The sequence below is a fragment of the Lissotriton vulgaris genome, chromosome 1_1 (genome assembly GCF_964263255.1).
Source record: "Lissotriton vulgaris chromosome 1_1, aLisVul1.2, whole genome shotgun sequence".
NCBI classification, from domain to species: domain Eukaryota; kingdom Metazoa; phylum Chordata; class Amphibia; order Caudata; family Salamandridae; genus Lissotriton; species Lissotriton vulgaris.
This window is the reverse complement of record NC_141685.1, coordinates 1,414,161,814-1,414,186,592: the sequence shown is the minus strand read 5'-3', so window position 1 is coordinate 1,414,186,592 and position 24,779 is coordinate 1,414,161,814. Positions and strand designations below refer to the sequence as shown.

The 24,779-nt window shown below is 45.2% G+C and overlaps 1 protein-coding gene across 1 annotated transcript in view; it reads left to right on the top strand.

Moving 5' to 3' along the window:
- Window positions 1-24,779, top strand: part of LAMB4 (laminin subunit beta 4) — a 790,532-nt gene that overhangs the window by 442,584 nt on the left and 323,169 nt on the right. Inside the window, exon 15 of the mRNA XM_086967212.1 lies at window positions 11,344-11,496. Within this exon, the coding sequence (XP_086823338.1) occupies window positions 11,344-11,496 (153 nt within the window). The remainder of the gene's footprint in view (window positions 1-11,343; window positions 11,497-24,779) is intronic.

Below are 24,779 nucleotides of genomic sequence, written 5' to 3'. Positions count from 1 at the left end.
CGAGTGGTGGCAAGCCTGCTATTTTATAAAGACAGAAACCTCATGCCAGGCCAAGCCCGATTGAAGGGCCAACTTGTAGAAGAAATTAACACAGTTAGAATATTCCTGGGTTTCTCTAAAGAGGTCCAAAAACAGAGATCATCCTACGTGGCTGCCAAATGGAAACTGCGGCATACAATGTTCCATGATGTTCACAGCTAAACTGAGTGTGGCAACAACCGATGGGACACAATTCCTAAATACACCACAGGAAGTGTGGGACTGGATTAACCAACATGCACCACAGGAGCAGGACAACTTCAGACAGGACAAGCGGGAAAGGGGTCCAGACCACCAAAGAAAGAGAGGAGGAAAGATCACAGGTGCCACATCTGAAGCGGAGACATAATGGGAAAGAGACAGAGCGGTGGGGGCGATAGCATCTCTCCATGGACCCCAATGGATGTCGCCATGCACCTTCCCCTAATCAGGGGAAGGTGCATGGCGACATCCATTGGGGTCCATCAGACACTAATTACCAATGTGGAAAGGGCAAACCAGGTGTTGTGAGACATAACAACCTGAACGGCCAGAGCTCTGACAGGAGCTCCTGGACGTGAAGAAGGAAGTGGCAGTCTAAGAAGAATGACTGAGATGTTTTGACTATAAAACATACATGGACCGCACTCATGTGGAGAGAGATAAGGCAGGCAGATGTCTGGCCTGGCTGGCCAATCCGGCACGCAGAGGCAACACCATAATGGAAATAGCTGATCAAATGGGGCATCCTTTATATAAACAGACTGAGATAAATGGTAGATTCCATTAATTCAATAAATGCTTTTACAAGAGCTTGGGGACCAGAGAGGGAGAAGGGGCGAGGGAATTTCTGGCCCCGCTCCCCCTCCTCACCCTGACTGAAAACGATGCGGACCTGTTGGGGGCTTAAATCTCGGAACACAAAGTTAGGGTAGCCATTAATGGACTGGCCAGGGGTAAGACTCTGTGAACAGATGGGCTCCCTTCTGAGTTTTATGCCACATATGTTGGGGAACTGGCCCCCAGACTGGTAGAGATGTATAAAGCAGCTGGAGAGGAGGGAGTCCTCCCAAAGAACACACGAGAAACACTAGTGATCCCACTGCTCAAACCAGACAAATCCCCCTAGAATGCGCGACCTATAAACCGCTGTGGATGCTCAACTTGGAATTCAAAAAAGCAAACTTCTGGCAATGAGACTTCTTCCATATATGACCACTCTTGTCCTCCCAGACCAGGTGGGATTCATCCTGGGAAGGAACATGACTTAAAGATGTTGGCTCTCCCCAGACTGCTTTATATCGTTACCACACTACCTGTAAGGATACCAAGAGCGTGTTTCTGAGAACTCGACTCATGCCTATCATCTTTAATATGGGGGACTGGCTGACAAAAGTTGGCTCTGGCGACACTGAAACAACTGGCAGTGGAGGGGGAATGCCTGTCCCTCACTTCAAATCACATAATCTGTCAGGGCAACTACAGAGGCTTACTCAGTGGATAGCCGGGAGACTGACACTAGATAAGAAAATAGGCCCCTTCGCCCCTAAGAGAGACGTACTATTACACACCCTCCTGAGAACAACGGGGACACCGCAGGAATGCACAGTTGAACACAATGGTATGCTGGTGCTGGAATAGGGGCCTTCAGAAGACACTGACCCAACAACCTTATTCCATGGACCTCCCACTGATCGCAATCCGAGCACTACCGCATGGGGGTCAGTGGAGAGGTCTGGAGGACTGGATACAGGTGGGGGCCACTAAAGTGGGAGACCTATACAGTGGCTAGGAATTGATACCATTTGACACATTTATAACGGAATGGGATATACCTCAAGGCCAATTTTTGCTACAATACAGCAGTAATGGGGTCTAAATGAAGGCACTGGGGGATGAGCAAACTAGAACCGGATCACCACTCCACATGCGGATACATGGGAACAGCAGGAGGCACCATAAAAGCCGTCACCTGCATTTATAGAGCAATAGAGAAAGAGTCCATCAAACCTTTGGTATCACAGAGACTACAGGACAGAGGACCTAGGCAGGCCCCTAGAGGACAGGAATTGGGGTAACATACTGGATAGGACTCCCAGGGTCTCAGGAAATTGCCGTTTTAGGCTGATCAGCTTCTACATTCTACACCAGGCATATCTTACTCCAAATCGCATCAACCGCTAATTCCACAGGGAAGATGCAGAATGCCCAAGATGTGGGGAAGTGGGGGCGGACCCACTGCAAATGATATGGAGTTGCCAGGATCTGACCCCTTATTGGCAGGCAGTGACAAATGAAATAGCTCAAATCATCGACCGAGAGGTCCCGTGCACATCGGCACACTGCCTTCTTAACTTATTCCCCCAACCAGCTAAAACAAAGGTCGCCGACAGATTTCAGGACTAGGCTTTCATTCTAGCCAAGCATAAAATTACTAGGCGATGGAAAGCACCGGTCGGACCAAGTATAGCTAGATGGAAACAGGAATTGGAGAAATGGGCAAGCTGTGAGGGCAGGATCCTGCTTAGGAATGCACAAAGGGGATTAGGCAAAATTGAGAGAGTCAGAGCTTGAGAAGCACTTGTGGAGAATGTGCGACACACTGACCTGGGGTCTAGAAGCACAATGCCGGGGACACGGTCCCGACAGGGAAGTCCAACACGACACAGCCCAGAAAGGGCCTTCGATCAGGCACCACCAGGCACCACCAGATGAGGAACCTTAGGATAAGCTGGAGAGACCACGAGAGGCTCAAAAGATGAAGACCACTGATAGGACAGAAGGGCTTCAACACATCAGATAACAAAGGGCGCCACATGCACGCACAGAAAAACACTATTAGCAACCTGCATGGTGGACACAGGAGGGTGGAGGGGTTGTCAGGGGAATTTCACCAAAGGGACAGTTGCATAATATAATGAAATATATTAAATTGGTATGAAAATGATACAACAAATATATGTCCCAAATATGTCCCAACAAGAAAAATGTATGTAACTGGATGTATGTAAACAGGAAAAAAGAAATAAAATCTGTTTAAAAAAAATAAAATCAGGGGAGCAAGGGTCGCAGCCCTTAACCATAGGAAATAACACAAAGCCAATGCATTCAAATTCAATCACACCCACACACCACCCTGCTAAAGGTACCCCTCACTGCCCATGGATTCCTCCTGCAATGCTCCTCCCTCTGGTCACAAAAACTTGGACAGAGCATGCCTCAGGTTTTCAGGTTTTCAAAGCAACTGGAAGTTTGGCACCTGACCTTGCTCATCGCATTTGAGTTTCTTCTGCTGCCAACCATTCTGGAATATCCCTCACCCAAGCTTCTCCAATGGAGCCCTAACCCCTATCCATCAAATGGCTACCCACCTCCTTGACAAAACATGTGCCAATTGAAGAAACCAGATTGTCATTTTACGTTTCTAGGGGAGGACAAGGTTGCTCAACTGACATAGCTGAGGCATGAGCTCTAAGGACAAAGCGGCAGCCCGATTCAACCGCAGAATTACTCTCTTCCAGAAGGCACACACGTGCAGGCAACTCCATGCAAGGTGCATAAAGTCCACCTCTACAGTTGCACAACTGGGACACTCCAAAGTTTGCTCTGGATTATTTGTAGGTTAGCCCATAGGAGCCATGTTGCTGCGATGCACAAAAATAAAGTTAATTAATTTGAATCAGGCATTGCTAGACACAGTCTTCAACAACTCACAAGTTCTGGCCTATTCCACGTCTGAAATTGGAGCCCCCAGATCTACCTCCCAAGCATGTTGCATCCTCAGACGTCCTCTAATCGTATCTGCCTTATAAATTAACGAAATGAGGTGTTGCCCGGACCCCAGCATCAACCTAGTGCCCAATGTAACCGAGGCAGTAGGCATCCCAGGATAAGACATCCAGAGAGTTCTTACCTTATCCGACAAACCTGCATAGTGTAGGAATTGTCACAGACATATGACAAACAGATCCTGAACTTCCTCACAAGACATAAATAAGTCATTTGGGTATGGGTTCCCAACCAAAATCACAACCTTCCTCATGCCAAGATTGATATGACATAGCCTTCTCCTTCTGCTGAAAGGAGCCAACATCCATAGTGGCAGCTCTCTATGAACTGGGGCCTCCCTAATCACCACTGTCACCAACCTCTGCCATACAGCAGCAGTCTGATGCTCTACATAGTGTGCCACAGAGGACACCCTGAGCCCGCCATCAATAATGCAGGGAGCTTGGTCCCCTTCATCATACCCACCAGGAGAGCCTTCTCCCAATTTTTTCCCTCCTCCATCTATTTCGCCGCGTGCTGCATGTGGGGAGCATAATAATAATATCTCAGATTCTGCAACCTGATGCCAACATTCTCATAACCCCTCAACAAAGTCAGGCAAGCTACTCTACTCTGCCTCCTTGCCCAAAAGTGCGAGGTGAGGAGGAAATCCAGATGACGGAACACTCCAAAGCGCAGGGGCACAATTAATTCTGAATCGCATAAAGGCATTGTGGCAGAAAAAACACCTTAGACTTTGCAACTCTACCCGTAATTGATAATGCTAAAGTGTTCAAAAAATGGACAAAGGCCTACAAGGAGCCTATGACCCGCTCAGCATTATACTGTAGTTGCTTCTTGTGTGTATGCCCCACCATCATATATAGATAACGAAAGTTTGTCATCGCTACCCCAAGTTCAGCGGAAATACTTAGGACTTCCTTTATTTAATTTTGAGATCGGACACCACACCAAATTCCAGCAGGAGCTCCATTAAAAAAACAGTGGAAGTTCTGGGGTCTGTAAGGTAAAATAAAGCATCATCTGGGTAGAGTGATGTGATATGCCCTATGGACCGGCACTGATAGAGGCTCCACCGCCAGGGTGGACAAGAGAGGCGAGATCAAGCATCTATAGCCCACTGGTCGAACCTATACTGACCCACTCTCACCCTTTCACCAGGGTCAGTGTATAATAGTCGAATCCATGCTCTAAACTGAGGCCTGTCCCCATAACTTTCATCAACTCCAAAAGATACTCCCGATCCATTGTATCAAACGTCTTTTCAGTATCAATTTAGGCCAACACAATTTCCTCCTGACTGTCTTCTACTTCATGAATCACATGGGTTAGGCATTTTAGATTCAATGTCGTGGTGCGGCCAGGGATAAGCTACACTTGTCTACATGAACCAGCCCAGACACCAATGGACCCAAACCAGAGGCCAGGAACCTACATAATATTTTGATATTGGTGTTTGAAGCAAGCCCCTCGGCTTAGGCAGCATGCATATAAGGCCTTTGCACACACTAGGCCGGAGTACCCTTTTCTCCTTGTCTTCCAAAAAGACTTCTAATAAGGGCTGAGTCAGTGACACTGTAAATCCCTGAGACAATGCTACTTGGAATCTGTTCCCATCTGGGGCATTGTTCTTAGGCAACAAGCGCAGGTCTTCCCTAAGCTCTTCCAGTGTAACATTTCGCTTCCAGTTCCGCTGTAGCCAATATGCCTATCTGGGGCATATCCAGAGGGGTCAGAAAAGTCTCAATCTGAGCTTCGAGTGGCCCCCAGTACATCCCATCCAAGTGTTTCTGAAAGGCGGCAAAAACCTCTACCCGTGAGGCCGCTCCATCTGGTTCTATCCGATGAATCACAGGGGGTAGTGCACTCTCCCTTTAAAGCAGCCACACGAGCAACCTGCTTGGCTTATCGCTCTCCCGATGCTAGTGCTACCAGTGCTATTTAATTGTTTATGCTTCTAGCCTACCCACTTTCCTACTATACTCCGCCATGCCCTCAACCCATCAAGCTGATGCTCCGGGTTGGTCAGGTCTAGCCGCTGCAACTCATCCAGTTCTTCTTCCTTTATGTGCAACTCCAGCAGCAGCTGCCTAGGCACTCTGTAGCTCAAACCTATGCACTGCCCTCTCATCACAGCCTTCATGGCGTCTCATTAGACTGCAGTGTTACCAGTCAAGCTCCAATTAGCCTGCAAATATTCAGTCAAAGACTGAAACCGTGTATCTCTGCCCATGACATCCACCAAGACATCTACGAGGAAAAGCCAATTCTGAGTGTGTTTACTAATCCCCTCATGTCCATTTCACAGAGTATGATCCGACAGAAATAAGGCGAAATGCAGCACCGTAGGCAGGCACTCAACCGAAAAGCCAGCAGCCATCACACTATCCAGCCCACTGAATGAGCAGTGCGTAAGTGAATGGCAGGTGAAGATGCTATTAGATGGTCTATGACCCTTCCAAACTTCTAAAAGCCCCAAATTAAACATCATCTCATGGAATGAGGCAGTGAATTTTGGCTTTGTGTCAGACCTGGGAGGCACATATCCCACTCCCCGTCCAACACAGTTAAAATCTCCCAACCAAGGGAGTGGACTATCAACATCTACATCCATCAGGTCCTGGAGCCTGAAGTTAAAGCAGGGTTCATCAACGTTAGGTGCATTATATTGAGCAATGAGACAGCCCTCCCATCAAGCCTGTAGAAAAACATGCCTTCTTTCCACATCTGCCACCATGGAACTAGGCATGAACGAGGTCACCAGTGCCACCCAACCCAGTACCTCCTTGGCATAAGAGGAATAAGAGGCATAACACAATTGCTCCTTCCACTTCTTGACAAGGTTATCAAACTCTGTATCTTTGAGGTGTGTCCCCTGGAGAAGGGCAATATTTACCCGGTGAAGACTCAAGGAGAGGACCCAATACCTCTAGACATAAGTACCCAGTCCCCAGACATTCCAGGTAAGTATCATAAACTATCCTCCCATTTGTATGATATGTCAGTGTGCGGCTACTCACCATCTCCTGTACCTCAGCAACCTGCAGAGACCCCTGCACAAAAAACAAATCCACCAGCATAAAAAAATTGAAATGCTAAACAAACCTACCCACATAGTAGAACTGTAATGCTACATAAGCCCACTCGTACCATATGCCCGGACAGCACAATATCCTGGACATATCTACCTGGGATAAGGACCCCAACTCCAAACCCTCTCCCAAATCCCACCCGTTCGATAGCCTCAAGGCTCCCAGCGTCGCGTGTGCAGCAGCACACATTGCTGAGCTCCAGGGTGTAAATCTCGAGCCCTGTAACAAAAAGATGGGTGATAAACAGTACAAAACATATTTATGGCTGAATCAGCGCCACATGATGAATGTCCCCACCATGATGGAGTGAGGAGCCCAGTCAGCGAGAGAGTCAGTCCAATGAAGCAGAGAGTCGCTGGTGCCTAAAATCATGCCCAGGAAGCAAATCATTCCTCTGTAGGTAGATTAGGTCTTTGGCACAACATCCGCTGAGTGTCCATCTCCGCTACTCGCATGGTGCCATCATCCTTTATCGTGACTACGCGAGTCTTGGTATTCTCCCACTGGCGAGCCCCCGCTGCAGTGGCCCATCCAGGCACCACAGCCCTGCTGTACCCTAAAGTAACTCCAGGCTCCCAGTCCATGGGTCAATGCACTGCATACCTTCAGCCTATCACATACTTCCTGTGATTGCTCAAAGAAGGGCGCCTTGCCATTAAAGAGAGCCTTCAATCTGGAGGGGTAAAGTAACATGTACTTTAGGTTCATAGCGTGCAACTTCTGTTTGACTCACAGGAACCACCTGAGTTGCTCCGGAACTTTCCAAGTGTAATCCGGGAAAATGCCTGGCAATAGCATGATTGGCAACTTTTGGTATGTCCTGTTCCCTAGCTGCACTGAGGATACTGTCTCTATCCCTGCAATTCAGTATTTTGACCATGATGGCCCGAGGGTTCCTCCCTTATGTCGAAGACGGCACCAGAGCACTGTGCACCCTCTCGACCACAAATATTTCCAACTGCCCCCATGGCCTCAACTGCAGCCTTATCCATTGTTCCAAGAAGTTTTCCACCGAGAAGACCTCCACACGTTTCGAAAACCCCAGAAATTAGAGGTTACATTGATGTGAGCGTCCCTCTGCATCCTTCACATGAGCCTCCAACGGCCCTGTGACCGTTGGTATCCTAGCCATCTGTTGCTTTAGCATGGAGACGTCACTCTAAATGGACTCTATGTTCTTCTCAGCAGTCCTTACTTTCTCAGCCACTCTCCTCAAAACAGCCCAAATCTATGGCAAATGTCTCAATCTTATGTTCCAGTGCCATGTGAGAACCATGTATAGCACCAATACCTTGGTGTGTGAGCTCTCTCTCTCCCTCTCCGGGGAGGAGCCTCTTGAATCTGCTGTTGCCGCCTTATCAGCCTTATGGCTGCCGGAAAGTGGCATACTGGGTGGTAGTGTAAGATGCTGGTGTATTTGAATGCTTGCCCTTATCCATAGTTGTGCCAACACAAGGCCGCACACATAGTACTATTTTCCCCACGGCCCCCCAATATGTGATGGACTAGATTGCAGGTCCATCTGACCAATATAAGGGGGAATCAACCAAGCTGTGAGTGTAGTCAACTGCATTTCTCCAGGGTACACCAAGTCACCACATCAACGAGCAAGGGCCATCCAAGAGAAGCTCCCCAAACAAACTGTCCCCCGAGGTGCCTCCTCTCCTGCCACCCACTGTGGTCTCCGCTCATTGTGTACCTCCTTGCCCACTGTCCACATGCTTTCAAGCCTCCACAATAGCCAAGTGACAGTCCGTCTGCAGTTGCAGCCCCCACAGTGTGCTCAGGCCTGCGTGGTCAATCCATCCAATGGGGCCCCAATGCTTGCTGGATACAGTCCGCTTCATTCCTGCGTCCATCAGATCTCCATCTCACACCTGGTCCACTGCCTGTCCCAACACTTGGCACTAAACTGCCTCTCCCAGCAACCCCAGCAGCAGAAGGACCTCCCCAGGGCAGGGACACCCCTGCCGCCCAGCAACTTCCCCCGGCCTTGCGGTGTAGCCCAGGTGACACAAGAAGCAGTCAAGCACCGCTACCTCATGCAGAGGAACCCCTCATCCCCAAGACTGCTCCAGGTAGGCAGAACTCTCCCGCAAAGGCCCCACAGAAACAACACAGTGCTGCTTCTACGCTCTCCCATGGTATCTGTCTATTTTAGTGCAATAGATGGTCACCTGAGGAAGGCTGCCAAGCGAAACGCGCGTAGTTAATACCGCATTGCCTCCATCATCTGCCATATCTACTGCTTCTTGTTTGTGTGTATTGTATTTTTAATAATTTTTGTACATGAATTGCAATCAACTTTATAAGAAAAAATAGGAGAAAAAAAGATAAGAAAGTTTTTTCAAAAAAGACTTTAAAATATATACATGAATAATAAAATGAATAATTGAACTATCACATGGGTTATTAGTTTGTGTATTGTTGGGCAACACTATTTTTTATTTCATTGGTGTTTTTCAGATATATTGCTTTGTATCTTTAGCTTACTCACTTGGCTATAGACTGTTCTCAAAATATTACGTTTCCCTATGTATAGCAAGTGCATTCTTAATATATAGGGGTCCCCTTCTTCCTAAACTATCTGTCAGGAGCTCCTCACTGCCCTGCCAACCTCCTTGAATTCCTCTCAGAACTCTCTCCTCCCGTCATGCCCCGGGTATTGCAACGCTGCCTCCACAACCGCAGCCAATCAGCCCACTACACGTGCAGGGAGGCCCGCCAGAGTTCCAGGGACCCACTCATGGCACCAACAGCAGTTGTCCTGCCCCACGGCTCCTACCCCTGCCAAGTGCAAGCCAGAGACATCGAGGAGCTCTGCACCACAGGGATGGGGCTCGGCCATGTCCAATAGTCCCATCTAGGCCACAGTACTCCGGCTCGCTTCACCTCCCAGAATAAGACTCCGTCTCCTTGGCAATGCAGGAACCCACAGAACAACTCAATTTAGGCAGCCCGCTGCTCTGGATTAAGTATCATGCCACACCTTCTTCCATCTGTGGCTCAGGGCCCAGGATTAAGATTGGGTTCGCCGGGAGCGGAAAGCACTACGTCCTGACGGCCATCTTGCCAATAAAAGAGAAAACGTTTTGAAGTTTCTCCTCACCATTTGTGAATTGTGAGGTGTTACCTGAAAACATGTGAAATTGCTTTTACTTAATCCTAATTCTGCAAAAAAGAATGATCTTAGATTCATGTGTGTTCATTAATTTTAAAGATGTTAACCTACTCCTTGTAGGAGTTGAGAATGTGAGTGCAAAATCCAGGATAACTCAATTTGCATTAGCTCTAAATTGTGATGCAAATATGGGTGCAAACATATTTAAAAACAGTTTACGCAATGAAGTGCAGTAAGTAAAGTTGTTGTGCTGCGTTGCATGAACAGGAGAAAGTAGAAGTGCACCATATCTACTTAAGAGTGGCACAGTTATGCTCTTTCTCTCTGTGCTGCCAGGTGTCAATGTAGCCACCCTTGTGCCATGGTGCAAGGGTGCCTGCTTTGTAGTCCGCATCATTTTTGTGCAGGAACGGCTCACATCCTACACAAAATCAATGCTTAAAGGCATTTCCCTCTTTGTTTGTCTGCTGCAGAATGTAGCATAAAGGACAGAGGAAAGAACAAGCAAAATGAAAACAATTCTCCCTGTTACGCCTTTCTCAGGGGTGCATAAGATTTTGGTGCAAATCCTTGTCCGCAACTCTTTGTAGATAGGAATTTGAGTCAAAACCTGGGAACGCCTTTACACCACCCATGGAAAACCCCTTTGACACAAAGTAAGACATGAAGCCCATAGGAATCAATGGGCAATACCGATTCGGTATTTACCGAATCGGTAAATACCGAACCCTGCAAGGGTGCAGGGGGTGTCACTTTGACACCCTCTAGCACCCCAATTCCGGACTTGTGTGGCATGTGGCACACAGACATGCCCTAAGGGCATGTCTGTGTGTCACATTGCACAGGTGTGCATGCACAGATGTGCATACACACCTGAATTCGGTATTTTACCACCCAATTGGATTGGGTGGTAAAATACCGATTCTTAAGGGCCTGTGACACTCTTAGGAGTGTCACCTACATGTGGATTTACCGAATCGGTAAAATTACCGATTCGGTATTTTACAGAATCGGTAAATTTACTGAATCGGTAAATTTACCGATTCTGTAAAATGATGGGCCCTACATGCCAAATCCTAAATACCGGTCAGTAACGGCCGAAATCGGCCGTTACCGACCGGTATTTTCTCTCCTACATCTGGCCCCAGATCTTTATTGATGGTAGTAACTCTGTACAAATGCTAAATATAATACAATAGGAAGCAAAGAGTTTATTTTTATCGAACTGTAATTCAAATGCCGGTCGGTAACTCAGAGAGTTTTTGAGGCTAAAACAAGATTTCAGTCAATAATTTCCTCGAAACATATTTTCTTTTATCACAGATTAAAACCACAGCAGCACCAATCACATCCCCAGAGCTACCAGTGTGTGATGACTATTTCCGCCAGCAGGGAATTGAGTATAAATACATTAATGGGAGGATAATTTTGAAAAGCACGCCGGCGGATAGTGCAAGAGAAAGGAGACAAGTGCAGGTAAGGTGTTTTTTCAATTTCACATTCCATTGTGGTCTCCTGGTTTAGAGGAAGTGGCCACATGGGATGTGGCACACTGCAGATAAAATGCATAGTATGCAAATGACCCCTTAGCACTTCCTGAAGAGCTGTAGTATCCTCTTAAGAAACATTAAAATAAAAAGAGGAGAAGCAATCAAATGCAAGGGGAACTATAAAGGAGAACATCGAAAACTGAAGGACTGGCCATCCAGCCCAGACACTGAAGCACACACTTATTTTCAGGTGTATTTACACTTGAACAGGAAATGCCATCATTCACAGTGCATTAGAGCCAATGAACTGATGAGAACTGAACCAATATCCCATGAAGCACACTGTCATGGATGGAAGGAGTATATAAATGACGCTCAGACAGACCGAAGGCAGACCAGATCTGACCCAATGATTTTCTTTGTTACACAATCTTGAGATTCAGAAAAAATATTACAGTTCACTTCTTCTCCACTAGTCTGTCAAATGCAGTAACCAACACCAAAATCCTTGCCTACAAAGGTAATTTGTTGCATTTCATTTAACAAAGTACCCATCTGAAGGTTTTTAATTCAATTTCAGTCTTTATTCGACATCAATACCTTAAAAGTTAGTAACGCAGTAGCAACAAAATGTACATTAAAAATATCTTAAGATATACCTAACCAAATTTATGAATACCAACATTTACAGCACATCACACATTTGCAAACGTTTGTCATTAGACATAACAAAAATATGAAAGTTATATAAGCAATAAATATCACAAAATCGCGTAATTAAAAGAAGTGGTTGGCCACAAAACTGTTCTGGAATATATCTTGGTCTAAAGTGCACTGCGTATTTTCTTGTGAAAATTCAGTGAGCATAAAAATGGGGCTACTGCCTACCGACAATGTTCAATGATTGAGTGGAGTGAGCACTCAGGGCAGGCCTTAGGGGATAGTGCAAAGCAATAGGTTTAAAGTGCACAGTTGGCGTATTAGTCTTGTGTCAAGAGTTAGTCGGCTAGCAGTAGCGACTCCTGGAGGGAGTGCTGTGGGGCGGTGAGGCGGGAGAGGGGCAGGGTGGGGGGTAGTAAACTCCGGCATACGGCCGAACCGAGGTAGGTACATAAATACATTTAAAAAAAAGAATTACATTCTGTACGCTGCAACGCCAAATGGCGATGTATCATGCGCAATGCCGTATGCAGGAGTTTACTACTGCCCACCCTGCCCCTTCCAGCCCCACCGCCCGCAGCGCTCCCTCCAGGAGCTGCTACTGGGCTCGGCATGTAAGGATACGGGACAACGAGTTAGAGCACCTGTCTGCTAGCAACATTTTTTAAACATCTGGTACGGAGTCAAGATAGGAAAGCCCGGTGGACTATTGCAGGGCAGCGATTTTGACGTGCTTAGTTAGCATATTGATCTTAAGCCAAAAGCCAAATGGGATGGGTGGGTAAGGAGCTGACTGGGTTCGGGATACACACTAATTATACAAAAACCTCGTGGAGGGTTCACTATGTATACCACGAATGATAACAAACCAGATGCAAATTGATTCATTGGAGCACAATAGACAATGACAGTTCCTTCCTTAGGGGCTATTAGCAAATATTTAGACTACAAGTCTTGAGTTTGTATTGCCATAGCTTTCTGTCTTAGGAACCACCTCCTTCCTAGGAATTTTATACCGGTCTTGGATCACTCAGAACAATGCTAACACCACCAACAGAGGCTCATTGTCGAATGAATGTACTATGTTCAAGACCCAGAGTGCCCTTAAACCTTATTTAGATTTCATTACTGACCCTATTGACAGGAAACTTAGCATCCAGTTTAGGTTTGGAACGTAGCCCCTTAATACATTTATGGCCACATGGTCAAGCTCCTCCCCACTCCTTTTAACATGTCCAGACTGCAATGCTTTCAACTAAACTGTAGCACATGTCTTGTTTGTTTGCCTTGGGTGTTCTGGACCGAGATTGTTCTGGGTTAAACCAATCTGCTTTCAGATGGCACAGCGAGAAATATTGAAGCTCTAAGAATCCTAAAACCGAACCCTCGTCCACTGTTTGCCTGTGCAGTAGACAAATCTGCCCTCTGAATTTTTAAAGTTAATAATGGAAGTGGAGGTTGTTGGGGCTGCAATACATTCCTCATGGTTGCTCTCCTCCCATCTGTGCGGCTGCTAGAGAAAGACAAACGCCGTAAATGATTTAGTTATCTAAGACACTTTTATATCATTGCAATGTCATGATGGTGCCCCTCAAAGTTTTAGCACAGACAGCTGGATAAATAAACAAAACTATCAAGCTGCGTGGAGGCAAGGAATTTTTTGCAGAAGCACAGAACTTCTGCCCAATTAAAACATGTACTCCTGACTCCCATCATGTGGGGCGAGCCAAAGACTCTCTCTAGCGATGCTCACCTAATTGTCTGGTGACAGCTGCTCTGTCAAGCCAGACCATAAAAATTGATAATAATTTAATGAACAAAATTTAAGGTAAAAATACCACCAAAAAGGGCTAAGGAGAGGATGTGGCTTAAGGGTTAGAGCGGTCGATCTCAAATCTGGGGAAACCGGGTTGAGTCTCAGCAATGCCGGTCAACATCCTGTGATTCTGGGCAAATCACTAATCTCCTGTGCCTAACAAAAATGAATGTGTGCTTGGGAACACAACTGGTGTTCATGTAAAGTGCTCTGATACGTGATATCTTTGGGTTAAGTTCACGCTATATAAAAGCCTGGGGGAAAAAAGCACCATTGGTAGACAATGGTTGTGACAGACTGTGATCTAGGTGGGATTTTAGGCCTGCCGCAATGGAGCACGGGTTGGCTACACTAACCAGGTATAACACGGTCAGAGGCTGTTTCACCTTGAAAATGGGTCTTTTTCTGAAAGTCAAAATTCTTTCACCAGATAAGGCACCAGCCAATAGCCAAGGAATAGGATAGGCGTTGAATGAGGTCCGGGTAAAGATGGTGTTACTGGAGGGGAAAACTCAGAACAGAAAAAATTGAATTTTGCACCCAGGAAAGTCCACTCACTGGTTGGTTACTTTTGGCGCTTTTGCCCATGTTAAAATGTTCACATTGGATTTAGTCTCTCTTGTGGAGATTGGAATTCTCTAGTGGATAGCCTTTGGGCTCTGGCCAAAGAGGGCTGCAGAGGGCTGGAAACTTCTTGGTAAAGTCCCTGTGGATTTGCTTTTGCAGAGAAGCTAGGATCCTGTTAATACTGGTCATCTGGGCACCTCAACAAAAGGCATCTTGCAGCTTGTTGTGGCCCTGTTGCTTACAGAGGAGGCTAGCCAACTGAACCTTGGAGTACACGTCTATGTCCTGGGTACAAGTGGGAGCAGGTATACCCCTTCTGGTCTCCTCACAGGTCTCAAACAGCAGGTGCAGTCCTAATTCCACTCTTCCACAGGCAAAGATAATTCTAAAGAAGGTGTCTTTGGGTGCCACATTCAATTCTGGCACTAGCCTGTGGGTGGGTGTGACTCTAGGCCCATACCAAAGCAATAGGGAAAAAGTTCCCAGGGGTCACCCTACCCACTTTTGCAGCAGCTCCAATATTCCCTATCACACACAACCCCACAGTGCCCCTCTCTCACTAAATTCAAGATGGATAAACCTGTCTCCCCTTCTTCAGAGCCCCACCCAGAGTTCTGGCCAGGGTATTGGTCAGTCCCCTCCTCCTTGGTTATTTCAAACCAGTTCTAGGGACAGCTTTCCCCCCACTAGGTTGGTTACTGCTTAACTAGTAAGACTAAAGAAAGGGGCTGTCCAGGTTTGAACTACATTTGTATGTGGCAGGGGAGGCAGGGGAGGCCCCTTTGAGGTGTATTAAGTTGAATTAACTTCCTGGACACTGCCCAACAGGTCTTCTTGCCAGAGGAGCAAAACACCTCTCTGCACCCAGGCCATTGTCTCTGCTCTGAGAGGAGTTTTCACACCTCATTAGAGCTATTCACGAGCTGGTTGACAGTTTAAAGCTAATGCAAATTAGCTTCCAGAAACTTTAGACAGGGAAAGGGTTACTTTGTAAGTCTATGTTCCTTAATATATATTAAAAATCCAACTTCAAGTTTGGCTTCCTCCTGGTTCACGGTTGTGTCTCGTAAGGACTGTACAACGTAAGCATAATTTTATACTGAGCACCTTGTCCATGGCTTATCTGTTGATGTTCTTATTGTGAAAAATTGAAAACAGATTTGAACAAAAAAAGTTGGCTTTTAATACATTATTAATAATAGCAGCACATTCTCAGCCTCAAATAGCAAAATACATATTTAATATTGCTTACCAGGGTTTCTCTATGGGCCAGCCAGCCTTTCTACAATGAAAATAGCTTTTGTGTTCTATCACGGTAAAGACATGTGAGCTTTACATTTCTACATGTTCTACTTTTAAATACAATGCACCCTGACTTGTGGGATAGGAGGGATTTATTCACATTTAAAAGGGAGGTTTTCTCTAGTCAAAAGTGTTGACTTTGACAGGTTGGTTGTAGTTTTCAAATTTAAGCAGCCAGGTTACAGTGGAAGGTTTGGAGTCATGTTTTTCTTGTCTCACTAGTGGATGGCACAGTAGGGCTGGAGTCAATTGATGAAGTTTACCTTTCAACCCTCAAAGTCACTAAATTAACCTGAGTACAAACCCTGGTGGCTATGGCACAGAGAAAACAGAGTTAACATAGGGCAGTCTGTAAGGTATGTATGCAGTATCAAAATAGTAATCAAGGCAAAATGCAAAAAATCTAAATTCCAAACTAAATTAGAAAAAAATATGAAAGGGTATTATACAAAATTATACTAAAGTGACAAAAATCCAATAAAAGCTGGTTTTATGATTTTTTAAAGTTTTAAGTAGTAGTAGCGCAATGGAGCACAAAGTGCCAATGATAGTCAACGGAAGGGGTAGACCTAGGTGCAGTTTGAGGCTGGCTGTGATGGAGTGTATGTCGGATACACCAACCAGGCTCCTTCTAGTAAAAGATTTTACCTTCTAACTTCAGTCCCAATCCACCACAGGAGTACATTTCTAAAGCTTACCAGGACCTCAGGAGTTAAACTTATAGACTCATAGGAAGTTATGAAGAGGCAAACAGCGAGTTCTGTGTCATGTCCAGTTGCTATTGGTCATCTGAGGAGTTGTAGGAAAGGCCTGTTGTAGCTTGTTGTATCCCTGTAGTTTCTGAGATGGGTGGCTGGAAATGCCTCATTTATTCCTGGCATGGGTTATTGGGTGAAAATGACTCCTTGACATGCCCCAATCAATGAGGTAGAAGTTCCCAGGGGCAACCCTACACACTTTGGGCATTTCAAGCTGGTGAAAGTCTTTGGCCACACTAAACTAGGGCTCTGTAAGTGAAGAATGTACTATATTGATCCTAGTGTCCACCCACATTGAACACTGAAATCCATTTTGAGGCAGCCACTTTACACATAATAAACTCAGACACAGTAGTCTGGAAGATAAAAAGTTGAATTTTCCAGCAGCTAGGCAGTGGATACAAAAGAATTATCTTCATACCCTGTTCACTGCCTTTGAAATGCACCCTAGAGTGTTATGTGTAATCTCAGCAGACCCGTCAAGCAGGATTCAAGCAGGATGTGACACTGTAATGTCAAAGATAATTTTACTAGCCCCTCCTCTGTATAATTGGTAGGGTTCAGTAGAGTCATATCTGCCCGTTCAAGTCAACATATTGTTTGCACCTGGGAAGCATTGCACACCTTTTTCCACTCCTATTCAAATGCTAATTACTGGCTGGCAAAAGTGGGAGAGCAAAATACCAACTAAGAGGCCTATTAGGATGGCGGACGGACCTGCGTCCGTCTGCCACCCCGAGGTAGAGGGACCGTCTGCAGGGGCAGTGGCGGACCCTCCATACCAATTAGGATGTGACCGCCACCCTGTCGGTCACATCCTGTATCTTTAATCTTGCGGCGGGTGCTGCTTGAAGCAGCACCCGCCGCAAGGTTAAAAATGCATGCTTTGCATTTACATGCACAAAGCGGCAGGTACAGTGCGGTGCCTGCCGCTTTGTGCATGTAAATGCAGGGGGGTACCATAGGTACCCCCCATGTGCACCCCCCACCCCCAACACCCTGGGGGCCTGCAACGGGCCCCCAAACACAAAAGACCACATGCTTTTCCACGGCGGAAAAGCCGCTGTGGAAAAGCATGTTTCAGCCTGCATCCTAATATGGCTGGCGGTGTCTTGCAGACACCGCCACCATATTTGTCTGCATACACCGCGGATCAGCGGCGGACGGACTTGCCATCTGCCGCTGATCCCACCGCCATCCTAATGTGGCAGTGGGTGTTTTAAATGTCCGCAGCAGTGAATTTGCATCCTCCAGGCCGGCGGTGGCTTCCGCCGGCCCGGAGGATGCAGATTCACCGCCATCCTAATCAGCCCCTTAGTCTCCAGGAACTTTAGACAAGGAAATGTAACTTTATAAAAGTTGCTTTTTCTTTAAAATATATTACAAATGTGACTCTACCATTGAATTTAGTTTTAATAATTAGCAAAAATAGTTTAATTATTTTACTAGCTAGCCTCAGTATTAGGATTTTAATCTGTACTTTTGTTATTTACATTGGATGGCTAGGCCTGCCACGGTGAAAAATAGCCTTTGTGAGCTAGTCCCAACAAGGACATGTTAACATAAAAATGTTTAACTTTTTTTTTTATTTTGGTCCTCATACACCATATTGGGCATTCTTGATGGGATACCTCCATCCCTTCTCATCTGGCCAACCTGTTCTGACCCTGGTATTAGGCCTATGAAGATAGGGAGATGGAATTCCCTCAAGCCGGTACTGTTTCCTTAATCCACTCCTGTTCACACCACCTGCGAGACCATATGTTACTTAGGAGAAAAGGAACTAACAGAACCGAGGCAAAATCATAGGACCGCCTTTACTTATTTCGTCAGGCCAGTAGGGCTGCCCAAATCACAGGCCATATCTGATTCACTTGTAAAAATAATATGTTTCAGGCATTCCGCCAATTTTGGGGGGTTTACAGATTTCCAGGCCCTGCATATCTCTCTCCTCGCCAGAATTACGACACAAAAGATACATTTAGATAGTCTGTCGTAAGGCCAAGAAAAATTGTCCTAGGGTTGACCTCTACTTGTTGATGGAGCACATCCTCCAGAAATTTTTATACCTCAGTCCAATAGTGGGAAATCCTCGGACAGTCGATAAACATATGGAATTGTCTGCAGCAGGGTGCTTCCACCTAGGGCAATAATATTCTGATCCCGTCACCTTAGCTAGTTTTCCCGGTGTCCAATATACCCTATATGCTGTATAAAGGTGATTTCTCTTCAGAGCAGCAGGTTTAACTACTGCCTGCAGCATAGTGAAGGAATCGCCCCAGACGTCCCCAATATTATAGATGTTGGCGCCGAGGACACTGCACCACAGTTTTTGAAGTTCCGGTTCAGCAACACCTCCATCTTCCAGAAGGGCCCAATACCAAAAAGATATTTCCCGTTTCCAGCCCCCCCTCCTAGAAACCGAATTGAATCTTGGGCTTGCTTCTTCATGGTCCCAGGACTTAGTTGCCCACCACCCAGACAGCTGATAATACTTAAATCTTGTGAGCATGCCACCCGTTAAACCAGAAAGACACTCCCAGTTCATCAGCTGTGAGTCCTTCTGGAGATTGCCCCAGAATTGGATGCCTGCCAATTTCAATGGCTGGGAAAGTTGATCTCTAAGGCAATCAGGGGTGCCTGGAGCGTCCCAAATTGGAGCCTGACATGTATAATAAGGAATTTTGAGACTCTTCTTAATGTAGATCCAGTTTATTAGAGCAGCGCCCAGGATCTTAAGCCTGAATTTTTTATAAAACTTGGGGTCCCCAAATTTGAAAAGAAAAAACTCCTGCCCCTGGGGGATGTCGTGTAATAATGCCTGGAACAGTAAGCCCAATGAGGATGGATCAGATTTCTGAAGTTTTTAACATGGAATGCGTGACAGTATGTGAGTAAGTCTGGTAGAGCTAGACCCCCCCCCGTGTTTAAGCTTTTTCCTAGCAATTCTAGGGAATTTAGTATTCCAGATAAAAGAACCAATTTTTCCCTGCAATTTTGCGATATCTGATGCCCTAAACAATAGTGGGATTGCGTTAAATAGAAAAGTTATTTTTGGCAGGATGATCATTTTTATAAGATTTACCCTCCCGAAGATGTTTAAAGGGAGGCTTGACCACCGCAGAAGCGAGCTACAGACATCTTTAAAGGCCCTAATCCAGTTGATCTTGGGTATGTCTTCTAATTTCTGTGCTATATGGATCCCAAGATACCTTATTTGAGACTTAATCCCATGTGTTTCAGTATCTTGATTCCATTCCATAATCTCGGTCTTGTCTTTATTTATTCTATAGCCCGAAATTTCCCCAAATAGTTCAGCCTGCTCTACTAATCTGGGAATAGCTTCTGCAGGATTGATTGTATAAATAAGCAGATCATCAGCATACAAAGCAAAGTTTAGCTCCAGATCCGCAATTTTAAAAGGTTTAATTTGAGGGTCGATCCTAAACTGGCAGAGAAAAGGCTCAATATACAGATTAAACAATAGAGGTAACAAGGGGCACCCCTGCCTGGTGCCTCGGAAGATGGTAACACAGTCTGTCAGAGCTCCATTGACTAAAATTTTGGCATGAGGACCAGAGTAGAGAGATCTGACTGCTGAGACAAAATTACTGGGAATCCAAAGCTATACAGGGACTCCCATAAGTATGACCAGTTCACCTGGTCAAAAGCCTTAGCGTCATAAATGTCAACTAACGTTAGTGGGAGTTTCTTATCTACAGCCACATCTATTGCCCCAATAACTTGGAAGGTAAGTTCATTCAACTGTCTTCCGGGGATAAAACCCCTTTGGTCCTGATGTATTATCGCTTTAATGATTCTTGGTGTCCTTGCTGCTAACACCCCAGCAAAAATTTTATAATCCGTATTTAACAAAGAAATTGGTCTATATGACTCAATTTTTAATGGATCTTTATTAGCTTTCAAAATCAAAGTCTTTACAAATGCTTGTTGCTTACAGTTAGTGGTAGTGGCAGACAACATCTCCAGTGGAAGCACATGCCTAATTCACAAAGGGCATGCCCACAAAGCATGCCTGCCTCACAGCCTGGTCATCCTTTAAACGTCCATCCACTGTGCTTCCTGAATCCATCTATCCAAAGTGGCTCATGCATTTTAGACTAAGATGCAAGCCAGATATTAAAATAGTGGTAGGTAATCAGCCAGTGCATTTCTATGCCTGCCCCTCATGAACAGCTCGGAACCTCACTTTCATGAGTGAAGAACATGCAAACAGAGCATACATTATACATTGCAGATCTCATCCCGAGCTTCGTAAATTTGCTTCATCAAATTCTTGTTCAATCAGATGAAGTCACCTATTAGTCACCAGAGAAAAAATCGAAAAGATATTTTTGTTTTCACAGTGGGCATCTGACCACCAAGAACTGGACCGAGATCTTCAAACTATATGGATGGCTCTTGATATCCTGAAAAAAAACAAGATCTCTGTAACCTTCAAATCTATGATCAACAGGAAAGGTTCTTTAAAACTGGGATAGACCAAGTTGCACCTTCCAGGATAACTGAAAGGTTTAGTGCTAGAATATTGAGGATTTAATATTGTCCTTTAAATATATTGTAATGTAAAAATCCACTACCAAAACATTATATATAATTGAACCTGATTGCGGAGAAAATAAATATATAAATATATTACCTACTGGTAGTCCCAAGTAGGTAGTTATAGTTAGGACCAAAGTTTCCATACGAAAAGCATTTTTTGTTTTGCAAATTACTTTGGCGCTGCTTGACGAATCCTCATGAAATTATCAAAAATATTCCCCTTTTTGATTCAGCTGCTGTGTTCAAAGTTTCAGGGTGATCTGTCAAGCACGGGCTGAGAAAAAAAAGGGAGCTACCAAAATGCGTTTTCCCCGTGTTATGTCTATGGGGATTTGTGGGGGGGCGTGGCTTGCGAGCAGCCAAGATGGCCGCTTTCCTGTAAGCTCCGTCGCGTCGGCGGGAGGTTGCGTCTTTTATTACGTGACCGACCCCGTTTCTGACTACAAGACTCTCAGATTCTGCAGGCGGAATGTGCTGAGAGTATTGTGAGCGGTTTTGGAGAGGCTGCGGCGTGTTTTTAACTCAATAATCTTTGTGATGACTGTTCCCTCAGAAGCGCTCCTCAAAATGGCGGCACGAGAAGCATGACTGGAACTGCCACAGACTTTACAATGTACTTTTCAGTCAGCGTTTTCTTTGTGTTTCTGCTTTTGCGCCTCAACATATAGCTATTGCAGCGGAATATTCAGGTGCTTCTTCTTCTGTTTGATGCTCTCTTCAAGTAATTAATGCTTCAGGTGCATCTTTCTTCTGCTGTGGATACCAATTTGCCATGCATTTTCCATTGAGGTTTGGTCATTCTTGTGTCTTCTCTAGCTTTACCTTAGCACATTTTTAAGCTGTGAAAACGCACCATTATTTTATATTGTGCTCTCTCATGAGGCTGCCTTTCTAGGATACTGTTAATTGGGTGCAGGTGCGTGCGCTGTATTGAATTTATTGTTGAAGAGCAATAAGAGCTTTATATTTTATGCTCAGAGTTGGTCATACTGTTGTTTCCCAGGAGGCTGTCCTCTATCAGTGAGGTATCTGGTGCTGCTGCTGTGGATACAAATACAAGCTGAGGGCTTATTCATTGTCTCTATTGCCTTTTCTTTTCTTTTTTTCTTTTTTTCTTTTTTTATTAAATAGTTCCGGTGTATACAAAAATAGCTTTTCAATTAATACAAATGTTCCAAAGAGGTACCAATCAATTTAAAAAAGAATATAATAACAATTCATCACAGGGGACCATAAAAGTAACAATGCACCGTAATATATTAAGATAAAAAATTAATCCTAAGAATAAAAGCAGTACAAGGAATCCATCAATTACTACATTCTATCATCCCTCCAGCTCACAAGGGGGGCCCAGATCCTTTGCACCATCTCCCTCATTCTCCTACCCCTGCGAGCGTACAGGGACCTTTCCATGTTATGAATGCCTAGCAATCTTGATAGCCACATCTGGAATTAGGGAGCCGAGGTATCCTTCCACCTTTTCCACCTTACTGCCAGGAGTATCTTTAAAACTGAGATTGAGGTAAAAACAAAAGCTTCTTCCCACTTATTCAAACTTAATTTACCATCTAATCAAAATATCCTCAATACCGGGGATAGGGTAATCTTAATCCCTAGCAGCCCCTCCCAAAATTTCTCAATCTCTGTGCCAAGTTTCTTCAATGCACTACATTCATAAAACATATGCACTAAATCAGCCGGCCCTACGGAGCACCTTGGGCATCTATCATCATCCCTCTTCCCCCATTCGAATAACTTAGCTGGGGTAAAGTAGAGGTTATACAATGTCTTGTAGTGTTGAGCCCTAAGGTTCGTAGAGCGAAATAAGTAATTGGCCATCTGGAGCGCTCTATCCAAGTCCACATCTGGGTCCCCAAGATTTTGCGCCCACAAGGCCTCCACCTTCGCCATATCATCTTGAAGTGTCTCGGATAGAGCCCCATATAGTATACCGATCCTTGTACCACCCCCAAGAACATAATCCATGATCTTACTTCTTCCACCTGGATTAATCCGTGGTCTGATAGATGCAAGGGTCTGAGATATTTGCATATATATAAGCCTATGTTTCGCCGCTAGTCCATATTTCTGTTGTAACTGCATAAATCTCATTGGGGCAGCACCTACCCAGAAATCCCCTATTCTGCCAAAATCTTGCGCAACCCACGTGGCCCACCCTCCCTCCCTGCTCAGGTGTGGAAAGAGTTTTGACTTCCAGAGTCGAGTATAGTAATTATATTTGGGGATTCCTAGAATTTTCCTAACCATATTCCACAGCCCCCTGGCCCCATCCAGCACCTTATATCTCTTTTTGTTATAATAACGACGATCAGTATTACGGAGCAGGAACCCAAATGCTTCACTCCCCAACAGTAATTGATATATTGAGGGGAGGAAAGTATTTACAGTTTGGCTATTGGAATACCCGGAGATGTTACCCACAAGTATCGCCATTTGGCTAAACATAGAGGCCGCATAGTAATACCTAATATTTGGTGCCCCAAGATCTCCTGTCTCTTGCGATAATGCTAAGTATTTTAGGGATCTTCTTGTCTTCCCATACTGCCAAAGGAAATTAATAAATGCTGATTCTATGGATGTTAGCACCTTTTCACCAACCAAGAGCGGAATCCATCTAAACAGATACAGCAGTTTCGGGAGCATGGTCATTTTTAAAACATTAACTCTCCCTATCAATGAAAGGTGAATAACATCTATCCTCTTTAGCTCTCTGATAATTGAATCAATTAGCGGCTCATAGTATTCTTTTATTATAGATTCCATTGATGAGCTAATTCTAACACCCAGATAGTTAGCCAAGTCTATATATGTGGCGTCCCTTTTTACCATATTGTTTGAGCATACTATCTGGGTCTTTTTTTCATTGAGCAAATACCCAGAACAGCAGCCAGACTCTAAGGTAATTGCCTTCAAAGCCAACATAGCAGTGTCAGGATCTGTAGTTAAAACTGCTTAATCATCCGCACAGCCTAACACCTTTGTCTCGAAACCATTCTGAACCACTGCTTTAATATCCGCACACCCCAGTATCTTCCTTATCAGCGGGTCTATATATAGCGCAAATAGAATGGGGGAACAGGGGCACCCTTGACGGGTCCCCCGGGCAATGATACATTTTGTCAGACCCCCCACCCATTGGCTGAACTCTGGCATGCGGGCTTGAATACATAGCCTTGATGGCCTTGATTACTTTAGGGCCAAGGCCCCTCCGTTCCAATATCCCTCATAAATACGTCCAAGTAACGCGATCAAAGGCTTTTTCAGCATCAAGAAGGATCATGGAGATTCAACCCCCCAAGGCAGCATGCGCATCAAACAGTGTAATAGCCCGCCTTATATGGTCCGTTGTTCCCCGACCCAGGATAAACCCATGCTGCCACGGGGAGACCAACCCACCAATGACCCCTCCCAGCCTATTAGCCAGTACCTTCGAATAGATCTTAATGTCCGCATTCATGAGGGATATTGGACAGTACGACCCGGGATCCTCCTTCACTTTACCCTTCATATGGAAGAATATTATATTCGTCTCCTTCCACGAATCTGAAATCCTTCCTGTGTTTATTATACCACTAAATA